This window comes from Hemicordylus capensis, chromosome 1 (assembly GCF_027244095.1).
Source record: "Hemicordylus capensis ecotype Gifberg chromosome 1, rHemCap1.1.pri, whole genome shotgun sequence".
NCBI classification, from domain to species: Eukaryota; Metazoa; Chordata; class Lepidosauria; order Squamata; family Cordylidae; genus Hemicordylus; species Hemicordylus capensis.
The window spans coordinates 230647114-230667365 of record NC_069657.1 but is presented as its reverse complement, the minus strand read 5'-3'; the positions used below and the strand labels follow the sequence as shown (position 1 = coordinate 230667365).

General features: G+C 45.7%; 1 protein-coding gene across 9 annotated transcripts in view; it reads right to left on the bottom strand.

Annotated features, from left to right (window-relative positions):
• Positions 1-20252, bottom strand: part of LOC128340317 (transient receptor potential cation channel subfamily M member 8-like) — a 151867-nt gene that overhangs the window by 44252 nt on the left and 87363 nt on the right. For all 9 annotated transcript variants that reach the window (XM_053285293.1, XM_053285296.1, XM_053285298.1 and 6 more), the window contains 2 exons: positions 16960-17105; positions 11101-11213 (listed from right to left, as the gene is read on the bottom strand). In XM_053285293.1, the coding sequence (XP_053141268.1) occupies positions 11101-11213; positions 16960-17105 (259 nt within the window). The remainder of the gene's footprint in view (positions 1-11100; positions 11214-16959; positions 17106-20252) is intronic.

The following is a 20252-nucleotide window of genomic DNA, read 5'->3' as shown; positions in this document are numbered from 1 at the left end:
TGGCGATCTCAGTGCTCCCTTCATTTTGTGCTTTAACTTCATTTTGAATTCCCCACTCTTTCAAGCTTCAGATTGCTGAACAACAGCATGGACTAATTTGCTGGAGATTCCCCCCTGGTTCCAGATTGACTCTTTTTGCTCAAAGCTTGTCTTGCCACTGCTGACTGAACCCGCATTAGCCAGGGGAAGGGTCAAAGAAGGGGCAAGGGTAGGGGGAGTTCAAGGAGGGATTTTCAAATGTATTAAAGGAGGCAGCAGCCACCATTCTGCCTCTCTGCTTTGTGGGAGAAGGGGGAGGGGGGAGGGGGGGAGAGTGCCAGAAGAGCTTTGCTGCCTATTGCACTTGCCTTCCTTTGCCAGCAAGGCTGCCTGCCCCTGCTGTGTGCCAGCCTGGAGTGGATTCTCTGCGGCAGTGCTTTTGTTTCGTTCCTACTGATTCAGGAATAGAGAAGAAAAGAGTTCCCCCCCGCCCACTTGCCTTTCAGCTGCTGAGAGAATCACTGCCAGCCAGAGGCATATCTAGGGAAAATAGCGCCTAGGGCAAGCACTGAAATTGCGCCCCCTGTCCAAACAACTGACACCCATCTTTCAGATAACTTTACCATAATATCAGCTCAAAAATACAATTCAAGCTTGTTAATCTTTTAAAATTTCAAAAACTATTTAGCAGTGGATGTAGCCAGACCAAAAAAATGCTGGAAAACTACAAATTTCAGTATGCTGGGGCTCATGAAATACCCAAATACTATGTGGAGGTGTACTTGGAAAATTAAACAGAAGTGCTTGTCTAATTCTCTACTATGCATTGTAGCATCACTATTACATAAGTTTTAAAAATAAATGGAGAATTTGACTTTTCCCAGATACTCTGAAAATAATTAAAGGATATGCAGAGTAAATTGTGTCACTGCTTGGAATATATTCTAGTATTTCAGAAAGACAGTTAAAATGAGAGAAAGAGAGCAAGAAACTTCTAGTGGGCCTTAATACTAAGGATTTCACACTGATTCAAAGACAAACTCACCATTAATAGCCATATTATTAAGACATCACATTTAACTCACTTATCACAAGTTGTTGTTGTTGTTTCCCTTCTTTTTCTTGTATTTATGCTGGCCTTGGGCCAAAATAAACCAATACATACATACACACTTATCACAAGAAGCAAAGTAAGAACAAATGAATACAATCCTAGATCATAAGCTTCAGCTCAGTATTCACAAGCCCTGATTCTCTGTACATAGTGCCAAACTGAATATTTGTACAGTGACTTATATTAATTTTTAAAAATATTTTTAACCTGTAGCCCCTTCGGGGCGCTTCCTATAGGCCGTGGGCAGTGGGGGGGGGAGTCTTCAATGGTTATCCCTTCCTCCGCAGGCCTCTAGGGCCTCACAGGGACCATTTGAGCATGTGCAGTGGCAATTTTTTAAAATAATTGTTTTTTAAAAAAATGGCCACTGAAAACAAAATGGCCACTGCACATGCTCAAATGGCCTCTGCATGGCCTGAAATGGCCTAGAACCTCACAGAGGCCATTTGAGCATGCGCGGTGGCCATTTTGTTTTTGGTGGCCATTTTTTATTTATTTATTTATTTTTAAGAAATTGCGCCCCCCCCCCTTCAAGTGGCGCCCGGGGCACGTGCCCTGCCTGCCCTACCCTAGATACACCCCTGCTGCTAGCCACCAGACACAGAGACCCTGTGACCACTGGCCACCTGGCCAGGAACCCCCTCCCCCCAGATTTCCCAGACTTTTGTTCCTGCCCCCCTCCTCCTCCATCTGAAGACTGAAGAAGGAGAAGAAGATTGAAGAATAAAAAGTAAATTCAGCAGAGACCAGACCATACAGAAGTGCACAACTGGACACAACGTGGGCAAAGTCCTAGGCTGAGTACCCTTTTTAACACATATGCACACCCCATGAATTGTGAATTTTGGGGTTTTTTTTCCTGGTTGGAGGGAGCTTTGACTTGGTTTGGATTGCAATTGCATTTTTAAAAGTGGTGTGTTTAGTTTAACAGAAGTTTAAACAGGGGTTGTGTCTGTGGAAGGGATCCCCATTAGCTAGGTACTAGGTCGTTAGGAAGGGTAGCCTAGTCTAGTGGTGGTTTTTTGTTTTTTTTAAAAAATCTGTCTTTTTTCCAATTCCAAAGATTTTTTTTTGCATTTTTAAAAAACAGAAGCCTCTCCAGCCCTCTGTGCCCATTTCTCACCCACCTACCCACCCCAACTCAAGCCTTTAAACAGAAACCTTAGACCCACCCTAAGTCCACTACCATCACCAGCCTATTCTCTGCCAAGCAACCTACAGGCTCTGAGTGGGCACACTCTAGCCTTTTCCCTGTGACCATTTCTCACCCATCCATCCCCAACTCAAGCCTTCTCAGCTTCCAGCCCAAGCCTATTTCCTGCAGTGTCTGCTCAGCACCACAACCCACTGGCATGGGTGTGTTTGTGGAGCACACTCCACTGAAGTCAGCTCCACCCCTATTCTTAGCCCTTCTCCCAACTGAGTGTCCCCTGCCCTGAGACACTCACCCCACTTCTGCCCCTTGCCCCCCAATTCTTTCAAAAAAAAATTTTTTTAGTCAGGGTTTTAAAAAGAAGTCCCCAAAAGTGAGGGCTGGGTGGGGCAGTAGAGTGCCACCTAGCGGGAGGGCTGCTGGTTGTTGTTGGGTGGTGGCGACAGGGGCCTTTTACCCGAGTCAACCCCACCTCTACTTTGGTGTGCAGGCTGGACTTCTCATGTCTGCCTGGCCCTATGCCAGGGCCTGTGGCCAGGCAGAAGTTAAGGGGGAGGGCCTCTCCATCCAGGGAAGAAGTTCTTCCCATGTGGAGGTGGTACAGGTGGAGCCAGCTGCCAGTCCAGGCAGAAGTTTGCATCTGAGGAGGCCCAGGAGAAAGCCCCAGGCCAGCTCTGATGGCAGTGGTGGTGGCGTGCCCCAGAAGGAACCAGTAGAAGCACCACCACCAAAGCAGCCACATGCCACAAGAGAGTCCAGCAGTGTGGTGTGGGCTCACTTTGAGCTTTGCCCTAGTGATCCCAGCAATGCTGCCTGCACCCATTGCAAGGCACTTATTAGCAGTGGCAAGGATCCTAAGTACTTCAGCATGTCAGGTCTGCTGTTGCACCTATGGCGGTATCACCCAGGGGTCCAAACCTCCTCTGGCAGCAGCACTAGGCCAAGTGTCTCTAGCAGCAAGCAGTCAGTGGCTCCTGCTCCTAGGCAGGAAAATCTGACTGAGTGGTGGGTGCATCCTCTGGGGAAGCAGTGTGATTGGCCAAAACCATATCTCATAACCCAGACCACTGCGGAGATAATGGCATTGGACGATCAGCCTCTTAATATGGTGGAGAAAATCTACTTCCACCGTCTGCTCCAGCTGCTCACCCCAAAGTACAAAATCTCCTTGCACACCACCTTCAGTAGGAAGGTGATGCTCTCCATGTACTGTGAGTGCAGGGAGGCTGTGTTGGCCTGGTTGCATGCAGCCAGGCCCAGTACCAGTGTGCACTTCACTGCGGATCTCTGGACAAGCTGCAGTGGGCTGCACACTGCCCTCATGTCCCTGATAGCCCACTGGTGGGGGCATGAGCCCTGCTGGTGCTGTATCCATCTCCTCCCATGCATGAAAACTTTCTTGGGCAGTGTTGCATGTGGAGGCGAAGGACAGACCACAGGCTGGATGAGTTGTTTGCAGTCATGGACCAACAGGTGGGGTCTTAGCTAGCCGGGGAGCCAACACTCCGCCGAGGCTTTATAGTCACCGACAACACAGCCAACATTAGTAGGGCGGCCAGGCAGGTTCAATTTGTGCACATCGTTTGCATTGCACACACTTTGAACCTGCTGGTGCAGTATGCGTTTGGACTTAAGGAGCCGGAGCCCAAACACCAGCAGAGGTTAGCTCTAGCTCTTACCCCAGATCCTGCTGCTTCCATGGCTGCTCTTGTGGATCAGTGCCACAAGATTACTGGCCAGTTCCACTTGCTCAAGGTGAGGCACATTGAGCTGGCCTGCCTGAACACCTGATGCCTCAGAATGTTCCTACCCAGTGGAACTCCAACTTTCTCTTGTTCCAGTGCCTCTGAGAGGAAGAGGGAGCCATCCGCAGCCTGGCAGGGTGTAGTGGTTTGAATGTGGGACTCCAGTTTTGGGCAAAGCATCGTCAAGTCTGGATGAACTTGGCATCCATTGCTGGTCAGTTCCTCTCATATCCGCCAACCAGTGTCTCAAGCGAGAGGTTGTTCTTCATGGCCGGAGATGAGATATGCTCATGGCTGGATGCTGAGTTGGTCTAGCAGCTGGTCTTCTTGAAGGCCAACCTCCCCCTGCTAGGCTACCCCGAACTGTCCACTGTGGACTGAAAACTCATTTCCAAGCTGGTCTTAGTACTCGAGATGTTCTTTGCAGCTTATGTACTGAGAGGGCTACACTGAGCCAGGAGTGTAGCCCTCTCAAAAAGGGCTCAAAAAGACCATGGGTGATCTCCAGGCCACCCTGACCACTGGGGATGCAGTTGCCCTGGCAATTCAGCTGAGGACTGGGGTAGCCGACGACACCCTTGAGTTCATCTGCATTGCATGTCCTGGCATATATCTGTGACCCAAGGATGAAGGGCAGAGCTGACACCCCTGACCAGCTGTAGAGGAGAAGAGGCTAGGTACAGACAATGACCAGGAGAAGGGGATTGGTGGGCAGCCTAGCAATGCACATTCCACCCCCAGCAGCACTGCCGCCGCCACCACCACCACTTCTTCTTCCTGGTGCAGCAGCGCAGTTTCTCCGGCAGTGGCACCAACAGAGTGGCCAGTGCCACCTCAGCATTCCACCAGCTAGTGGTTCACAGAGGGCTTCCTTGGTGCCTTGCTAGGGAGACAGGGCAGGAGGAGCCTACTGCTCCCTGAAGCCATGCTGAACAGTCTGTTCTTAGGAGCCAGTGGGAGGCCAGGAGACAGAACCATGCCAGTTTTGGGCAAAGTGTCACCATGACTGGCAAGACTTGGCAAGCATTGCTGGTCAGTTCCTCTTATGCCCGCCAATGAGTGTCTCAAGCGAGAGGTTGTTCTCCATGGCCGAGGAGGTGGTGACCCCTCTACACTCATGGCTGGATGCTGAGTTGGTCAAGCAGCTGGTCTTCTTGAAGGCCAACCTCCCCCTGCTGGGCTACCCCGAGCTGGCTGTGAAGGGTGAATGACTCATGTCACCCACCCATGCAGCACTTCTCACACCAAGGCAGCTTATCCTGACCAAGATGTACACAGTCTCTGCCCCTTACTGCTGTTGACACATTCAGACATGCACACAGGCACTGCACTGCCAGCCTGAGAATGGTAAGATGAGGCACTGCTGCTGTGCTGGCACTCAGGGCTAGGACATCCCTGCATCAGGGAGGAGTCTTCCCAGATGTTGCTGAGAGAGACTACAACTCCCATTCCTTATGGTTGCAATGGCTGGCCACCATTGAGAGTAGGGACAATGGGAGTTGTAGTCACTCTAAGCAGAATAGGTCTGTGGATCCCTCCCTCTTGCAGGAGCACTTGGTGCTCAGTCTTGAGGGCCAGAAGGCAGAAGTTGACACACCTTCCATCACAGAGACAGGCTGAGATATTCTCATTTCCTACCAGTGAGCCTACTCTCAGGAAAACACCTCAGAAACAAGAAAACCCTGTGCCGCATGGGCTTGTTGTTTTGGGGGTCGTTGGCATCCTATGTGCACTACACTACAACCTGCTCTTGGCCACCTTGGTGCCCCCCAAGTGGAGTTATGGGGCTGCTGAAATCCCCCTTATTCCCCATGGGAGCAAAGCTTAAAGCAAACTTCAGGGGGGGGGGAATTGAAAATCACCCCTTTGCCCAATTTATATGGAATCTGGGTGTTAGCAGGCATCACCACTTGACCCATTCTTCTGCCCCCAGAACCCCTCTTCTGCCCTTCTTTTGCCCCAAAGACATGCCAGCTTCAAAAATCTTTTAAAAACCAGCCCTTTGCCCATTTCCATTGAAATATGGGTGGTAGCTTCCTTACTCCCATTGGGCACTACCGCCCACCACAATCTGCTATGGGCCACCCTGGTGCTCCCCATGTGCTGTTATGAGGCTGCAGAAATCCCCATTATTTCCTATGTTTAGAGACATTATTTCCTAAGTTTAGAGACACGCCAACTTCAAAAATTCTTTTAAATTCTTTTTAAAAATCACCCCTTTGCCCAATTTCTTTGAAATTTGGGTGGTACCTTCTACTACCCACCCCACTCTTTTGGCCCTGGGACCCTTTTAAAAATCCAAATTGATCTGGATTTGGATTAAAAAAAAATGGGTAAAAATCGAATCTGGGGTGATTCGGGGGTGTGTGTGTGTGTCAGATTTGGACCCAAAACAAATGGGGTGTGTGTGATTTGATTTGGGTACAAATCAAATCTAAAAAATTGATCCATGCACATCCCCAGTTGTGTGTCCAGATATGCCACACAGCTGATTGGTTAAAGGTCTCTCAAAGTATTCCAGTCATCAGATGTCAATCTCTGATCAAGATAGTATATCTGATAGTAAATATATCCAGCTTTGAGATTGCTGTGACTGTTGAGCTGAATGTGACACATTGAGCTGAATGTTAGGAATATGTGATTTAAAAGTAAATGACATTATCCTCTCTGAGAGGGTGGGAAAAGACAAACTTTTTTTAAACAACCTATTTTTAATCTTTTTAATCTTCTTATGTAACAATGCACTCTTAACGTATTTTACATATATTAAGAATATCTCCTTATATTATTCAAACAAAACCTCGTAAGAAGAAGGGAAATGCAGTAATAGACTCCACTTGGACTTAAAGTAGTGCCTATAAACATTTCACAACACTTTTTGTGCACACACAGATCTATTCAGAATCTGGTCATTGTCTGTCTTGCCTGTAAAATTATGCTTACACTATCTCTAATCTAGCAGTTGCACAATATATGTACAAATTTAATGAAGAACAGAAGAGTAATATTACTGCTTATTATTTAATGCTTCTTTCTAAAAAGGTGATATGTGGATTCCTGGGACTGGGGGATTTATTGGGTAAGTGGAAAGCAGTATTGGTAAGTAAATCTTTCTCAAAAGCATTTCTATATAACAGCATCTGACTGTACTGGAATTTCTTTGGATTGGCACCAAGTTGGTTCAGATGTACACAGAACCAAGCCATGGGTCCCTGCATGCCTCTCTGTGATCTCTAATAGATCAAGTACACATCAAACAAATAATTATAAAGCAATAGGCCAATTCAGACCTAACATTTCAATTATTCAATCCTGGCTTCACACAATGCCTCCTAGCCTTGGGTGCACACATTTCTCCCTCTCCTTAAGAAGCCTGAATAGCTCATTTGAATCCAAGTTTTGGATTCTTGGTTTGTTTGTTTATTTTAAAATAACCAATTGAAGTGAGTGGTCCTAGTTAAGGGTGTGCATAAATTGATTTTTTTCTATTTGATTCAAGGTTGAATAAAATCTGGCAGACTCAATTCGACCTCGAATTCGAGGTCCCCTTGAATCAGTCCAGATATGATTTGAGTTGATTCAGTTTTGATTCAAACTCGAATTGTTTCAGGGGGGAAATGAAGGGCCAGGGGGCAACAGAGTAGGTTGGATAGTAGTGTCGAATGGGTAGCAACTACCACCCAAACTCCAAAGAAATTGGGCAAAGGGTTCATTTTTAGTTATTTTTTAGTTTGGAGTGGTTTTATTTTTCCTTCCATAGGGAATAATGGGGATTTGAAGCTGTCCCATTACTCCCCTGGGGTAGTGCCATGGTGGCCCAAAGCAGATTATTCCTGCAAACATGTTCTATCATGTTTTATCTTCAAGAAGGAAGGGGCTTATTTGCCCTCTACTAGAGCATCTAGCAGAGGGCAGATACAGTTGGGGAGTAGTGCATATTGGGTGCCAACCCCCCCACCGCAACACAAGCCTGTGAAGTACTAGGTTAGGGTTCTGGCATATTATTGCATGGAAGAGTAAGGGTCCTTTAAGGACTGATTGTCAAATAACAGCAGTAGCCTGGGAAGAGCACTTTTGTAAGTTATATAGGGAATTGGAAGCAAATTTCAAAGTTCCAGAGCTAAATGTTGACACCTTAACTGAATGGCCATTGGTACTGTGTGCAGAAATTGTTTCGCTTGTCAAACAATTAAAACCAGGGAAAGCGCCTGGTGCCGATTATATATCGGCGGAGGTGATATCTTGCAATTTAGAATGGTGGGCCCCTGTTTTGGCAGCATTGTTTTCTTATATTGACAGGACAGCAGGTGTACCGAGTAGAGGCAGGGGTGTATTTTGGCACCAATGTTATTCAATTTCTATATTAATAACTTAGTTACTCTGATGAATAACCAGGATTTTCATCCCCCTAAGCTGGCCAATAGACACTTGAATATACTCCTATATGTGGATGACGCAGTGATTTTATCACAGACCCTAGTTGGCCTTAAGAGAGCCCTTAATGCTTTGGTGTCCTACTGTGATTCACAGGCAATCATCATAAATTATGAAAAGACCAAGGTGATGGTTTTTGTTAACAAACCTAAGAAGCAGTGTTGGATGTTGAATGGATATAGACTTGAACACGTATCACAGTTTAAGTATTTGGGTATAGTCTTCCAGACCAATATTAGGAGGAATTTGCACAAGGAATAAATAATGCAAAATGCCTTGAGGTCAGCAGCTATTAACTCCTTTCATAGGAGGCAAGGTGCACAGTTTGTTCCAGCTGCCCTTAAACATTTTTCGGCCAAAGTCTGGCCTTTGCTTCTTTATGGAGCGCAGCTAGGTATTTATTCCAACTTTGCCAGGCTGAAGGCAATCCAATCTAAGTTTTTGAGAAGTGTGCTCCAACTACTTCGGGGTGTCTCTAATGCATTTCTGATTGGAAGCAGGCTGGATTAGGGTGGAGGCAAGTGTTTGGCTGGTAATATTTGAATATTGGCTGAAGTTGATTTTTCAGCCGGTAGGACTAGCACCCTTAGCGTTGAATGATATATATTGGTCTAGGTGGAAATACTATGTGGAGAAGGGGTTGAACTACTATGGCTTCTCCAGCGATGCTTTGGTTGTCTTGGGCTATGAGAGAGTGAGATCATGTCTGCACCAACCCATTATGAATATGGAGAAACAGATGGACAAGAGCGAGACAGGGGTTGACACTTATTTAGGTAATCATACATCACTGTCTGGCCCAGCAAGATACCTTAATAAAATATTAGTACCTGGTTTCCAGAGGGCTCTGACACTGGTCCAGTGTAATGCCTTAGAAACAGCTGTCCGGGAGGGGAGATACCATAAGATTCCCTATAAGGAATCTGCCCTTGTGGTTCTGGGGAAGTTGAGTCAACGGCCCATGCTATCTTGAATTGTCAGTTTTATCAAACTTTGCGGGAGATATATATATATAAGTACTTTTTTAACAGCATACCTCAGTTGTTCTGAGCAGTTCTATTTGGAATTACTTTTAACAGATCATTGGGATGTAGTACCGTATAACATGGCGAAGTATTGTTTTCTGGCTGACAAGACTAGGATAAGAAGTGTTGAGAAGCAAGATATGGGGTTAGATTGAATTAAATTTTAGATTATTATAATGCATGGAGCCCTCTGTTTTATGTAATAGATGAATGTGGGCGTAATGGCTCTGTTTAACAGTTTATTACTTATTTGATCATGTTTGCTTTTATGGTACTTTGGGTTTTGTACTTTGGGTTTTTGTACTTTGGGTTTTGCTGGTCAAATGACCGAAACAATAAAGATTTGATTTTGATTTGATTTAAGATCAAGTTCTTTCTTCAATCTTATTTTTCCCACCAGCAGGAGCAGCAGCAGAATCCAAATGAAGGCAGGCACAGGCAGCAGCTCTTCTCTCTGATTCTTTTCTTCTCCCAGGAGGCAGAATGGGCTCCTTAATCACATTTTAAAGCCCCTCCATATGCCTCTCCCCCACTCCCTTGTCCATCCCCCCCAGCCCCTGGCAACACAAGATTTTAATGACAACAAGCCAACCAAGAACCAAGAGGGATTACCCGCCAGTCACTTCACACTTGTAAATTACCAATCAGAAGCTCAGAGGGCAGGATTTTCAGGACTTTTTGCAGAGACACAAAATGGAGAGCAAAACTCAGAGCTTAAAATGGTGACTTGAACTGCCAAATATTTTCAAGCTTGCATAAGGGCAATTTGATTTGAGCTCGAATCTGGCCACTGTACTCCAGGGTGATTTGTTTCATGGCTAAATCACTCAAATTCAAGTTGAATTGGTTCAGCCATGAATTGATTCTCACATCCCTAGTCCTGGCTTGTTTGTAACTAAGATTGGAAGTAGAGGTCTTCCAACCTTTGGCCGTGTTCCCAAAGCTAGTATATGCTGCATGAAGCCAGGATTGAGATCTGGCTCCACATTACTTCTAAACTGGTCTATTTTCTTAATTAATGTGATCTGTACTTGGTCTATTAGAGATCACAGAGAAGTGGGGGGAGGTTTATTATATATTGACTTTAATATCATATAATTAGAAAAGCATTAATAAAATGTTAATTAAAATTAAGAAAAAATGGAATCAAAGAAATGGCAGAGCACTGCTGAGGGGAAAGGATGTAGATCTGCTGACACCTTGACATGTTATTCTTCATTTTAAAGTATCACATTTTAAAGTATTCTGCATTCACCGTTCGGGGTGGGGGGGCATTTTTAAAAACCAGCTTACAAGATTGTGGAGCTGGTGGGGGTAATGTGGGTGCTACTCATCATCAGAGTTGTCATGGGGAACAATCACAGAAGTGCTCATGGCAGTTGAACAACAACTTTCTAACACACTAATTCTCCCTCCAGCAATACATCTACCTTTTCCAAGCAACTAACATTTTTCCTTTTAGTGCTTGGAAGAGATTTCTCTGCACTGGAAACAAACCTGGAGGAAAGAAGCCAGCACACACACACACATTCACTACAGGAGGGTAAAAACTGTACAGTATTTTTAATGTCCCGATTCTACTAATTGCCTCATTGATTATTTTAATATTAGAATATTAAAAAGCATAAATAATAATAGGGTATACTATACCTGAAGGAAATGAATCCACAGCCTATTAAAGGGAAAAGGAAAAGGCATAGTATGATCTTCCAATTCTTCGTGTCCCTGGAGATCTCCCCATACCATTGTTTGGAAAGAAAATTCTGAAAAACAGACATATGAGATTGCTGGACTCTGGCCAGTGTGTCTGACTGAACCAAACTCCCCACCCCACCAATAGGGAAGAGCGTTTTGATATTCCAGCCTAAAGAATGGCCTGGAGGAAGTAAATTAAATTCTGCTTCTGAAGCTGAACACTTGGCCCTGCTGAGAAACTTCTGGAAGCTGTTCTGGGCTCCGCAAAGGAAGGGCCCAGTTGAAGACATCTTAGTTGATTAATATCATTTTTTAATAAAAACTTCATATCTTTGCATATGAAAAAACAATAATTCTGAAAAACACAAAGGATTTTTTTGTTTTTAGCTGTTTCATGCATGTGTCATAGGAGGCACCATATCAAAATTGATAACAGAGTATCTCTTCTAAGAGAGTACCTGCCTTTTGCAGCATTTGAAAGTACTTCTATAAAAACAATTTTTAAAACAACGCTAAGCTCAGTTAATCAGGGACAATTCTTAATCTATTTTTTAAAAAATAGATTAAGCTAATTACCCTAGAAAAATCCGAAATAAATTTAATGCATTATCTGCAAAATGGCAGAGGCAAAGTTACTTGTGAAATCAAGTGGAGCTGCAGGGCAATCGAGACAACCATAACTTGCTACTATGGCTGCATTCGCACATCACATGGAACATCCAATGGACCCGTGGTTCCACTTCCCCCACTTGTTCTCCTGTCTGCATTTGGACAACAGGGAGAGCATCCTCTCTGTAGTCAATGAGACTGTGGAGAGGAAGGGGAACTGGCTACGTGGGCTCTCTGCTTGTTTAAAAGCACAGCCCACACAGCCAATCATGCAGGTAGAGAGGGCGCAGCTTCCTCCCTCAGCTCTGGTCCAGCCAAATGCAGCTTCCAGCTGCACTCAGATGTAACAGAGGCCCCATTGAACCCCATTCTTGAGCAGCAAAACTCACTACAAACCAAGGGTTCAGAGTCTCCAGAGTGGAACCTTGGGTCGTAGAAGGGTTGGGACTGGAGTTGCATGCATTCGGACGTAACAGTAAGCAAACCTCAGGCCCCGGCAACTCCTGTTTCTAGTTATGTGCAAATGTGGACAATGTGTGGTGCAGATTTGTGCTAGTGACTCAATAAACCTCACTTGTGGTTCATTAAATGGATTTGGCTTGGTGCTCAGCATCCAACTGAATTGCTTCCTTCTTCCCTCAGGTAAGCCTAGCTAGCAACTTATTTCTTGAACCATCTGAATTCTTTCCTGAATTGCTCTTTGCTCACATGGAGAACTCTTAGAATGAAATTACATGTTAAACATAACAGTCACTTGACATTGTTTCTAGTGGAAGTAGTAAAGTAGAAGTGCCTGCACACTGTTTTAAGAAGTTTCACAACAGTCTACCTCTGCAACAATGCTGAAGCTGCCATTTATGTGTGCAGCAGCCCCAACAACATAGTAACACTGAGATTTCACTGCACAGGAAGTTGGCCAGCATTAGCTTCTTATTTTCCATGAGTGGCCGACACAATGGTTTGGGCCCTGGATATCTGAGAGTTTCTGCCCACTTGACAAGGTCATTGGAGGGGGTTCTGCTCCACATGCTGACAATGATGGACTGTCATACACACGGGACAGGGCTTTCTCAGCATCCCAGACTTCAGAATGCTCTCCACTCCTCAGTGGTGTTAATGGAACTGCCCTGGAGTGTTTGGTCAGCACCCCAATGTTTAGGCTTTGTGAGGGAATAAGCTTTTTGGTCAGCTCCACCAGTTTTAATTTGTGCAAATGTTTGGGCTCAAGAAATGACTAGTTTGAGACAAGGTTTTGTTTCAAATAAAAAGAAAGGTTTTATTGTAGGGAGGAATAAAACCTTCCCTCAAAAAGAAAAAAGGATGTGGTTAAAGCAATACTACTATCAAAAATACATTTAACTATAATGAGGCATTTTAGCTTAAAGTCCTAATTGTGTAAAGTTCCCAGGCGGGCAAAAGAAAGAAGTTTGCAAGAGAGATAGGGGGTAGCTTAGGTTTTAAGAAAGTGATAATTTGAGCCTAGTTGCCAGGCAAATGGCCACCTTCACCTGAGCTGGATGACGGGACTTCAGGACTCTGGGGAGGGCTGCAGAATCTCATCTTCTGAGACAGCGTGATTGGAAGCAGAAGGGCTTCCAGGGATTGGTAGAGGGAGAGGTGTCCACGAGAAAGGTACCTCCATGGGGCCAACTTCCTATGGTGGCTAGGCAAGCTGGCTAGGCAAGTGGCTAGGCAAGATCAGCAGAAGGACCAATCCAGAAAGTGGCACAAAAAACTGGACACCCCCAATTGCAATTATTATTATTACATTTATATCCCGCTCTTCCTCCAAGGAGCCCAGAGCAGTGTACTACATACTTGTTACTCTTTCACAACAACCCTGTGAATTAGGTTAGGTTGAGAGAGGTGACTGGCCCAGAGTCACCCAACCAGTATCATGGCTGAATGGGGATTTGAACTCGGTTCTCCCCAGTCCTAGTCCAGCACTCTAACCACTACACCATGCTGGCTCTCAATGGCAGGTGTGCAGCAGATCGCCCAAGCTGCTAGTGATTTCAAACTCTTTGTGGGTTGCGAGAGAGCATGAGAAGTGCTCATTGGAGTCCCAAGTATGATGGAGTATACACTCCACTGGTTCATGGAAGTGGGGATACTTATATCCCAAAACTTGCCCTGGGGGCAAATTCCTACTGCCCTACTTATCTAATTAGAAGAGCCAGGATGGACCTGCACGGAATGCATTGTCTGATCACTCTTTCCTGGGTGTAACAATGTGGGAATTGCCTTCTGTTTGCAAGGCTGATTGTGATGAAAATCAAAGTAGGCAGGTGCGCAAAAGAGTATCCATGTGTGGACTCCAGTAATCCTATCAATAATTTCAATAGACACACCTCTAAGTCTACATCACTGACTCATCTTCTTTGTGATGGGGAGACTATTGCTTTTCTTCTTGCTTGGCATAATCGGCTCGTTTTGTGTCATTAACTCTTGTGAGATGATGAGGGGAATTAAGGCAGTTCACTCTGAGTTTTGAGTGACCTTGGATGGCAGTTAACTTGGTGTAGTTAACTTCTGGAGTCTACTTAGCTGGGGCTTCCACATAGGGAGGGGGCGTGCATCTTGATCCCCATTCCAATTTGCTTTGTTTGTAGCCAAATCTAGGGGTGACTAGCCCATAGCCAACTCAGTGACCTGTCCCCATGTGTACTATAAACTGAGAGCTCACGTTAGTGAAGCTCCTGAGCATATCCAAAGTGCAGTCTCCAAGCCTGGAGATGCAACTGCAAACAGCGGGGCTCCTGGGAACCGGGCAGAATAAAGACAATTAGTAACAATTGGCATCCACTTCTCAGTCTCCAACACAGTTATTAGAAAGCAAGTGAAATCTTGAGTTTTTACCCAAGCTTTTATATGAGTCTTTTATGGTTTTATTGTGTATGGTTTTTTAAACATTTAATTAGATTTGTATTTTTATATTCCAGTTTAATACTTTTTATTGTGTAACTGTTTTATAGTTTAACATTGTTCTCTGGGGGGAAGAAAAAAGAAGGGAACAGCTTGGGTGTAACAATGTGTCCTGTCTTTGACTGTCCTGTCTTTGCCTCTGCCCCACCTTTCCTCAGGTGTGTAGGATCTCCCTGGGCTGTTGCTGCTGCTGTGGCTGGGCCCTGCTCCTATATAGGGCAGGCTGGCCCAAGGGCACGAGCCTCTTGACGAGAGCACAAGGGATCTCGTCCTTGTGGCTCTCAGATGTGGGGTGAGCTTCCTGGGGCCCAGAAGACCTTTCTTCCTGCAACCAAGAAGCCAGCAAGAGATTATATTATATTTATATTCCAGTTTAATACTTTTTATTGTGTAACTGTTTTATAGTTTTACATTGTTCTCTGGGGGAACCAGTCTGAACCAGTCTGGTTCTGGTTTTTATTAAGCCAAGAAGCTGTGGTGGGTTAGTCTGGGGAGATGTGTTTGGGAGAGTGAAAAAGTAGGAATGGAGTGGGGGCAGCAATATCACAGGTAGCAGGCAGAGGGAGGTATGGCAGTGGGAGTTGGGCAGGCCGTTACTGGGGGAAACGCTCCAGTTAGACCTGTGTCTAACCTTCCCTTTTGGGGCAAGGTGATGGAGCGTGTGGTGGCATCCCAGCTGCAGAGGGTCTTGGATGATACAGATTATCTGGACCCTTTTCAATCTGGCTTCCGCCCCGGGTATAGGACTGAGACTGCCTTGGTCGCTCTAGTGGATGACCTACGCCAGGAACTAGACAGGGGGAGTGCGTCCCTGTTGGTTCTGCTGGATCTCTTGGCGGCGTTCGATACCATCAACCATGGTATTCTTCTGGGCCATTCTCAAGTATGGGAATCAGAGGCACTGCGTTGCAGTGGTTCCGGTCCTTTCTTGGGGGGAGGGTCCAGAAGGTGGTGCTGGGGGACTACTGATCGGCCCCGTGGCCGTTGGCCTGTGGGGTCCCGCAGGGATCGGTCTTGTCCCCCATGCTGTTTAACATCTACATGAAGCCGCTGGGAGAGGTCATCCAGGGACTTGGACTGAGTTGTCAGCAATATGCGGATGACACTCAACTCTATCTCTCCTTGTCACCTGATCCTAGGGAGGAGGTGGATGTCCTGAATCGGGGGCCGGAGGCCATGATGGGTTGGATGTGGGCTAACAAACTGAAATTGAATCCGGATAAGACGGAGGTACTGTTGGTCAGTAGGAGAGCCAATCGGGATGAGGAGACTTTACTGGTTCTGTATGGGGTTGCACTCCCCTTGAAGGAACAAGTATGCTGCTTGGGGGTACTACTCTGATTTTGGAAGCTCAGGTGGAGGCGGTGGCCAGGCTTCAGCTAGTGTGCCAGCTGCGTCCCTTTCTCGAGAAGGCAAATCTGGCCAGGGTTATCTATGCCTTAGTCACGTCGCGGCTGGATTACTGTAACACGCTCTACATGGGACTGCCCTTGAAGAATATTCGGAAACTGCAGCTAGTGCAAAACACAGCAGCTGGGTTTTATCCAGAGCTGCTCGTTGGGAGCACATCACCCCCATTCTGAAAGAGTTGCACTGGATGCTGGTTCGTTTCCGGGTCCAATTCAAGGTTCTGGTTTTAACCTTTAAAGCCCTTAACAGTTTGGGCCCGGGGTATTTGAGGGACTGCCTGCTCCCAAGGGTTGCTGCCCGCTTGATGAGGACATCTGAGGGGGCCCTGCTCCGGGTGCTGACAATGAGAGAGGCCCGGCTGTCGTGCACTCGGGACAGGGCCTTCTCTGTTGCTGCCTCCAGACTTTAGAATGCTCTGCCAGTGGCCATTCACTCCTCGGACTCCATCACGGCTTTTAGAAAGCTTGTTAAAACTTGACTTTTTATCCAGGCTTTTACATAATCGTTTTTACTGCTGCTTCTGTGTGTTTTTATCTGTTGTATTGCTTTTATGCTTGTATTTTATAGATTTTAAATTTGGTTTGTTTTTAATTTTTTTAGCTTAATATTTTTATTGTATGTTTTAACTTTTGTAAACCGCCTTGGGGTTGTCTTTTAACGAAAGGCGGTATATAAATGCAACAATAATAAATAAATAAATAAATAAATGTTTTGTAAACTGCCTTGAGATTGTTCTAATTAAAGATGGTATAAAAATCTAACAATAAAGGAAATAAATGCAGCAAGGTCTAGCATCATATATGACATTGACTCAATTTCACTGACTAGAACCTGACAACAGGCCATTCATCAGTGTCTCTGCTATTTTACCTGGACTCCTGGCTGAGCAATGAACTGCTGGTCCTTGGCTTCCACCGCAAGTTCCAGACAATTGCTTCCACCCCAAGCTTCACAGGAATATATCAGAAGCTGTTCAGCCAGATCTTCATCACCACTGTAACATTCCGTGAACAACTCTGGGACAAATGACATAGTAGAAGAGAAAACAATCAAAATTCCATTGGTTGGTATTCTGAAAGGCAGATCTGATAGGGCTGCTACGGAATGACCTTAAACACTTTGGGGGCAGTTGGGCAGCACTACTACAATTGTAAACAATGGAAGAGCTGCCCTTTCAAGCAACAATGTCAGGGCTGCCACGTTACACAACAGCCCTGGCGGGTCTCTGATGCCAATGTTTCACTGTGCTGAATGTCAGCCATTCTCTCTTGGCTTCTCACTCTGCCGGGAAAGTCAATCTGTTTCAATTAGTTTTCATGATGATTATCATGATGTTTAGAACTGTCTCTAAGTTTTAGGGAAGGGTCTGGAATCACTACTTCATGAGATCCTGGAGAACCACCACCAATCAGAGGAAGAGAAAAACAGACTAGATGGACCAATAGCCTGATGACAATTGGTCCATCTAGAAATAAAGCAACTTCATGTGTTCAGCTAGATAACAGTTTCCCCTTCATCCCATAAGAGGCATTTTAAAAGATATAAAGACATATACAGGGGCAACTATAGTCATGACAGAAGTTTTAGGGCAGGGTAACAAGCCAGAATGCTGTAGAGCTGCAGAACTGTAGGAGTGCAGGACTGCTATGAATCACTCTGAGGCAGCAGGGAAAGGGCATGCTGAAATTAGTCCATGAAGTCAGTTGCTTGCCTTCTCTTCAAAATATCCCATTGTTGCTCTCTCCTCTCCAAAAAAACCCAAAAAAAACCCCAAACAAACAAAAAACAACAACACCAAAAACAAAAACAAAAAAACCCTCCCAATAAAGCCCAATTCTTTATTGGGGAGGGGGAGATTTAGTTTTTCTAGCTTCTTTGTATGCACTGCAGTGGGTGACATGAAGAGGGACCTAATTGTCCCATTGCACACAGGCTCTCTTTGGGGGAGGAGGATGGTCCTGCAACACAGCTGCAGCCACCAGTGATGGCTGAGGAAGGATTACAGGGGAGGTCATCCCTTGACACAGAAGAAGATCTTCCTGTGCCAGCAGAGGCAGTGCGACCACCTTGGCAGTGCGACCCCCTGGTCTGAGATCGAGAAGAAGGAGGAAGTCATTCCGCTTCCTGTTCCTGGACTTTATGAGCCCTGGACCAAGGGTGGTGGTGGTGGTCCCCCAGAAAGAACCAGCAGCTTCAGTGGTCCACCATTGAACAGGGCTGGACCAGTTCCAAAGGCAGCATGGTTTGGGGTCATTTTGAGCTCTGCCATGGTGACATAAACTATGCTGTCTGCATCCACTGCAGCGCACAGGTCAGCAGGGGGAAGGCCTCTTGTACCTGTGACAGCATCAGCCGGTGCGTCCTGCTCCTGCTGGCAGCATTAAGCCCTCAACTAGCAGCAGCAAGACAGATGCTTCTTTTCTCAAGCATGGGAAGTTGCCTAGAGTGGGTGCAGTTGGTGGGCAAGCAGTCTGGTTGCCCAGAGCCCCATTTCATCACCAGGGCCTCATTTCATCACCATCATTGGGGAGGAAAGATGATTGCTTTGAATGACCAGCCATTCCAAGTAGTGGAGAATGCCGGCTTCTGCCAACTGCTCCTACTGCTTATCCCAACTATAAAATCCCCTCATGCACCACCTTGGTGCCCTCCGTGTACCAGGTGTGCAAGAAGGCCATGTCAGGACTGTGTGCACCAGCACCCAACACCAATGTGTACCATTGTGAATCTGTGGGCCAGCTGCCATGGGCTACATGCTGTTTTTCTGTCCCTTAGTGCACTGGTAGGGTCAGGAAAGTGAGGGACATCTGCTGGTGGTGGTGTGGTCAGTCCCTCCCATGCAGAAAGCACAAGTGGGTTCTCCTACATGTGGAGGTAGTGGACATTGGCCACATGGCAGATGAGCTGTTGATGGCCATTGATCACTAGGTGGAGGGATGGGCAGCCAAAGATTCGCCAAGCGTTCATGGTGACTAACAATGTCCTTAACATAATTAATGCAACTGAACAGCTTCAGTGTGTGTCCATCCACTGTGTGGTGCACACTTTGAACCTGGTTGTGCAGGATGCGCTTGGCCTTGCTGGGGCTAAGGCCAGTCCAGGCATCCCCACTGGAGGCGCTGAGAGCCAGTCTGCTGCTGCCATGGCTGCTCTTGTGGAGAGGTTCCACATAATAGCAGCTTGCATCCACCTGAGTAAAAAGGGTAGGTGGATGCTCAAGGAGACGCAGCTTGAGCTTGGCCTATCTAAACACCTGATCCCTCAGGATATTCTGACCTGGTGGAACCACCTTTTTCTTGCTCCAGAGCCTGCAGGAGCAAGAGTCATCCAGCCACGGCCTGGCAAGGAGGTATGGCTTTGAAGTGTGTGACCTATCCACCCTGGACTGGGCACTCATTCTGAGGTTGGCACTTGAGCCATTCTTTGTTGTCTCAAACAGCCAGTGTGAGCCAGGCTTTGCTCATCGCTCTTCTCCAAGAAGACGATGGGTGAGCTCCATTCTACACTGACCACTGAGGATCAATCAATCAGCTTTATTATTGTCAGATCAGCATAAGTAAATACATACAACTATCAGTGAATATAAAAATGTCTAAGTATAAAATAAGCTATAATATATGCTAAAGGGTAAAAGCGGGTTAGCTTAAAAATAAGGGAAGATAACTGAAAAGACTAATAAATCTAGTATCAATTTAGTGCAATCTATATATAAAATTGGTCTATAAGGAGATATCACTCTAACAGGATGACTAGTAAAAAGGAGATAAAACTTAGTTAAATTATATAAGTACATATCTAACTATAAGTTAAAAGCAACTAAAAGTATTTTTTTTTTAAACATGTTAGAATAAATTAGTCAGTAGTTAAAACATGGGTTTTAGGCTGGCAGTCAGGGTCCGACGACTCTTGCACATTGCTGCACAGTACCTAGCAAAACTGTATGTGAAGGTTCACTTTTAATCTGAGAGCAGCTTCTTACTGTAGACTTGACTGGGGGGTAGTTGTGAAGTAGAGAAAGTATGAGCTTCTCCCGGCTATCTTTATAAAACGGGCAAGACAAGAGTACATGTTCAGTGGTGGTTTCCACCTCCCCAGAGGCACAGGGACAAAGCCTTTCTGTAGATGGGATCTTCCTGTATTTACCTTCCAAAACAGTGGATGGA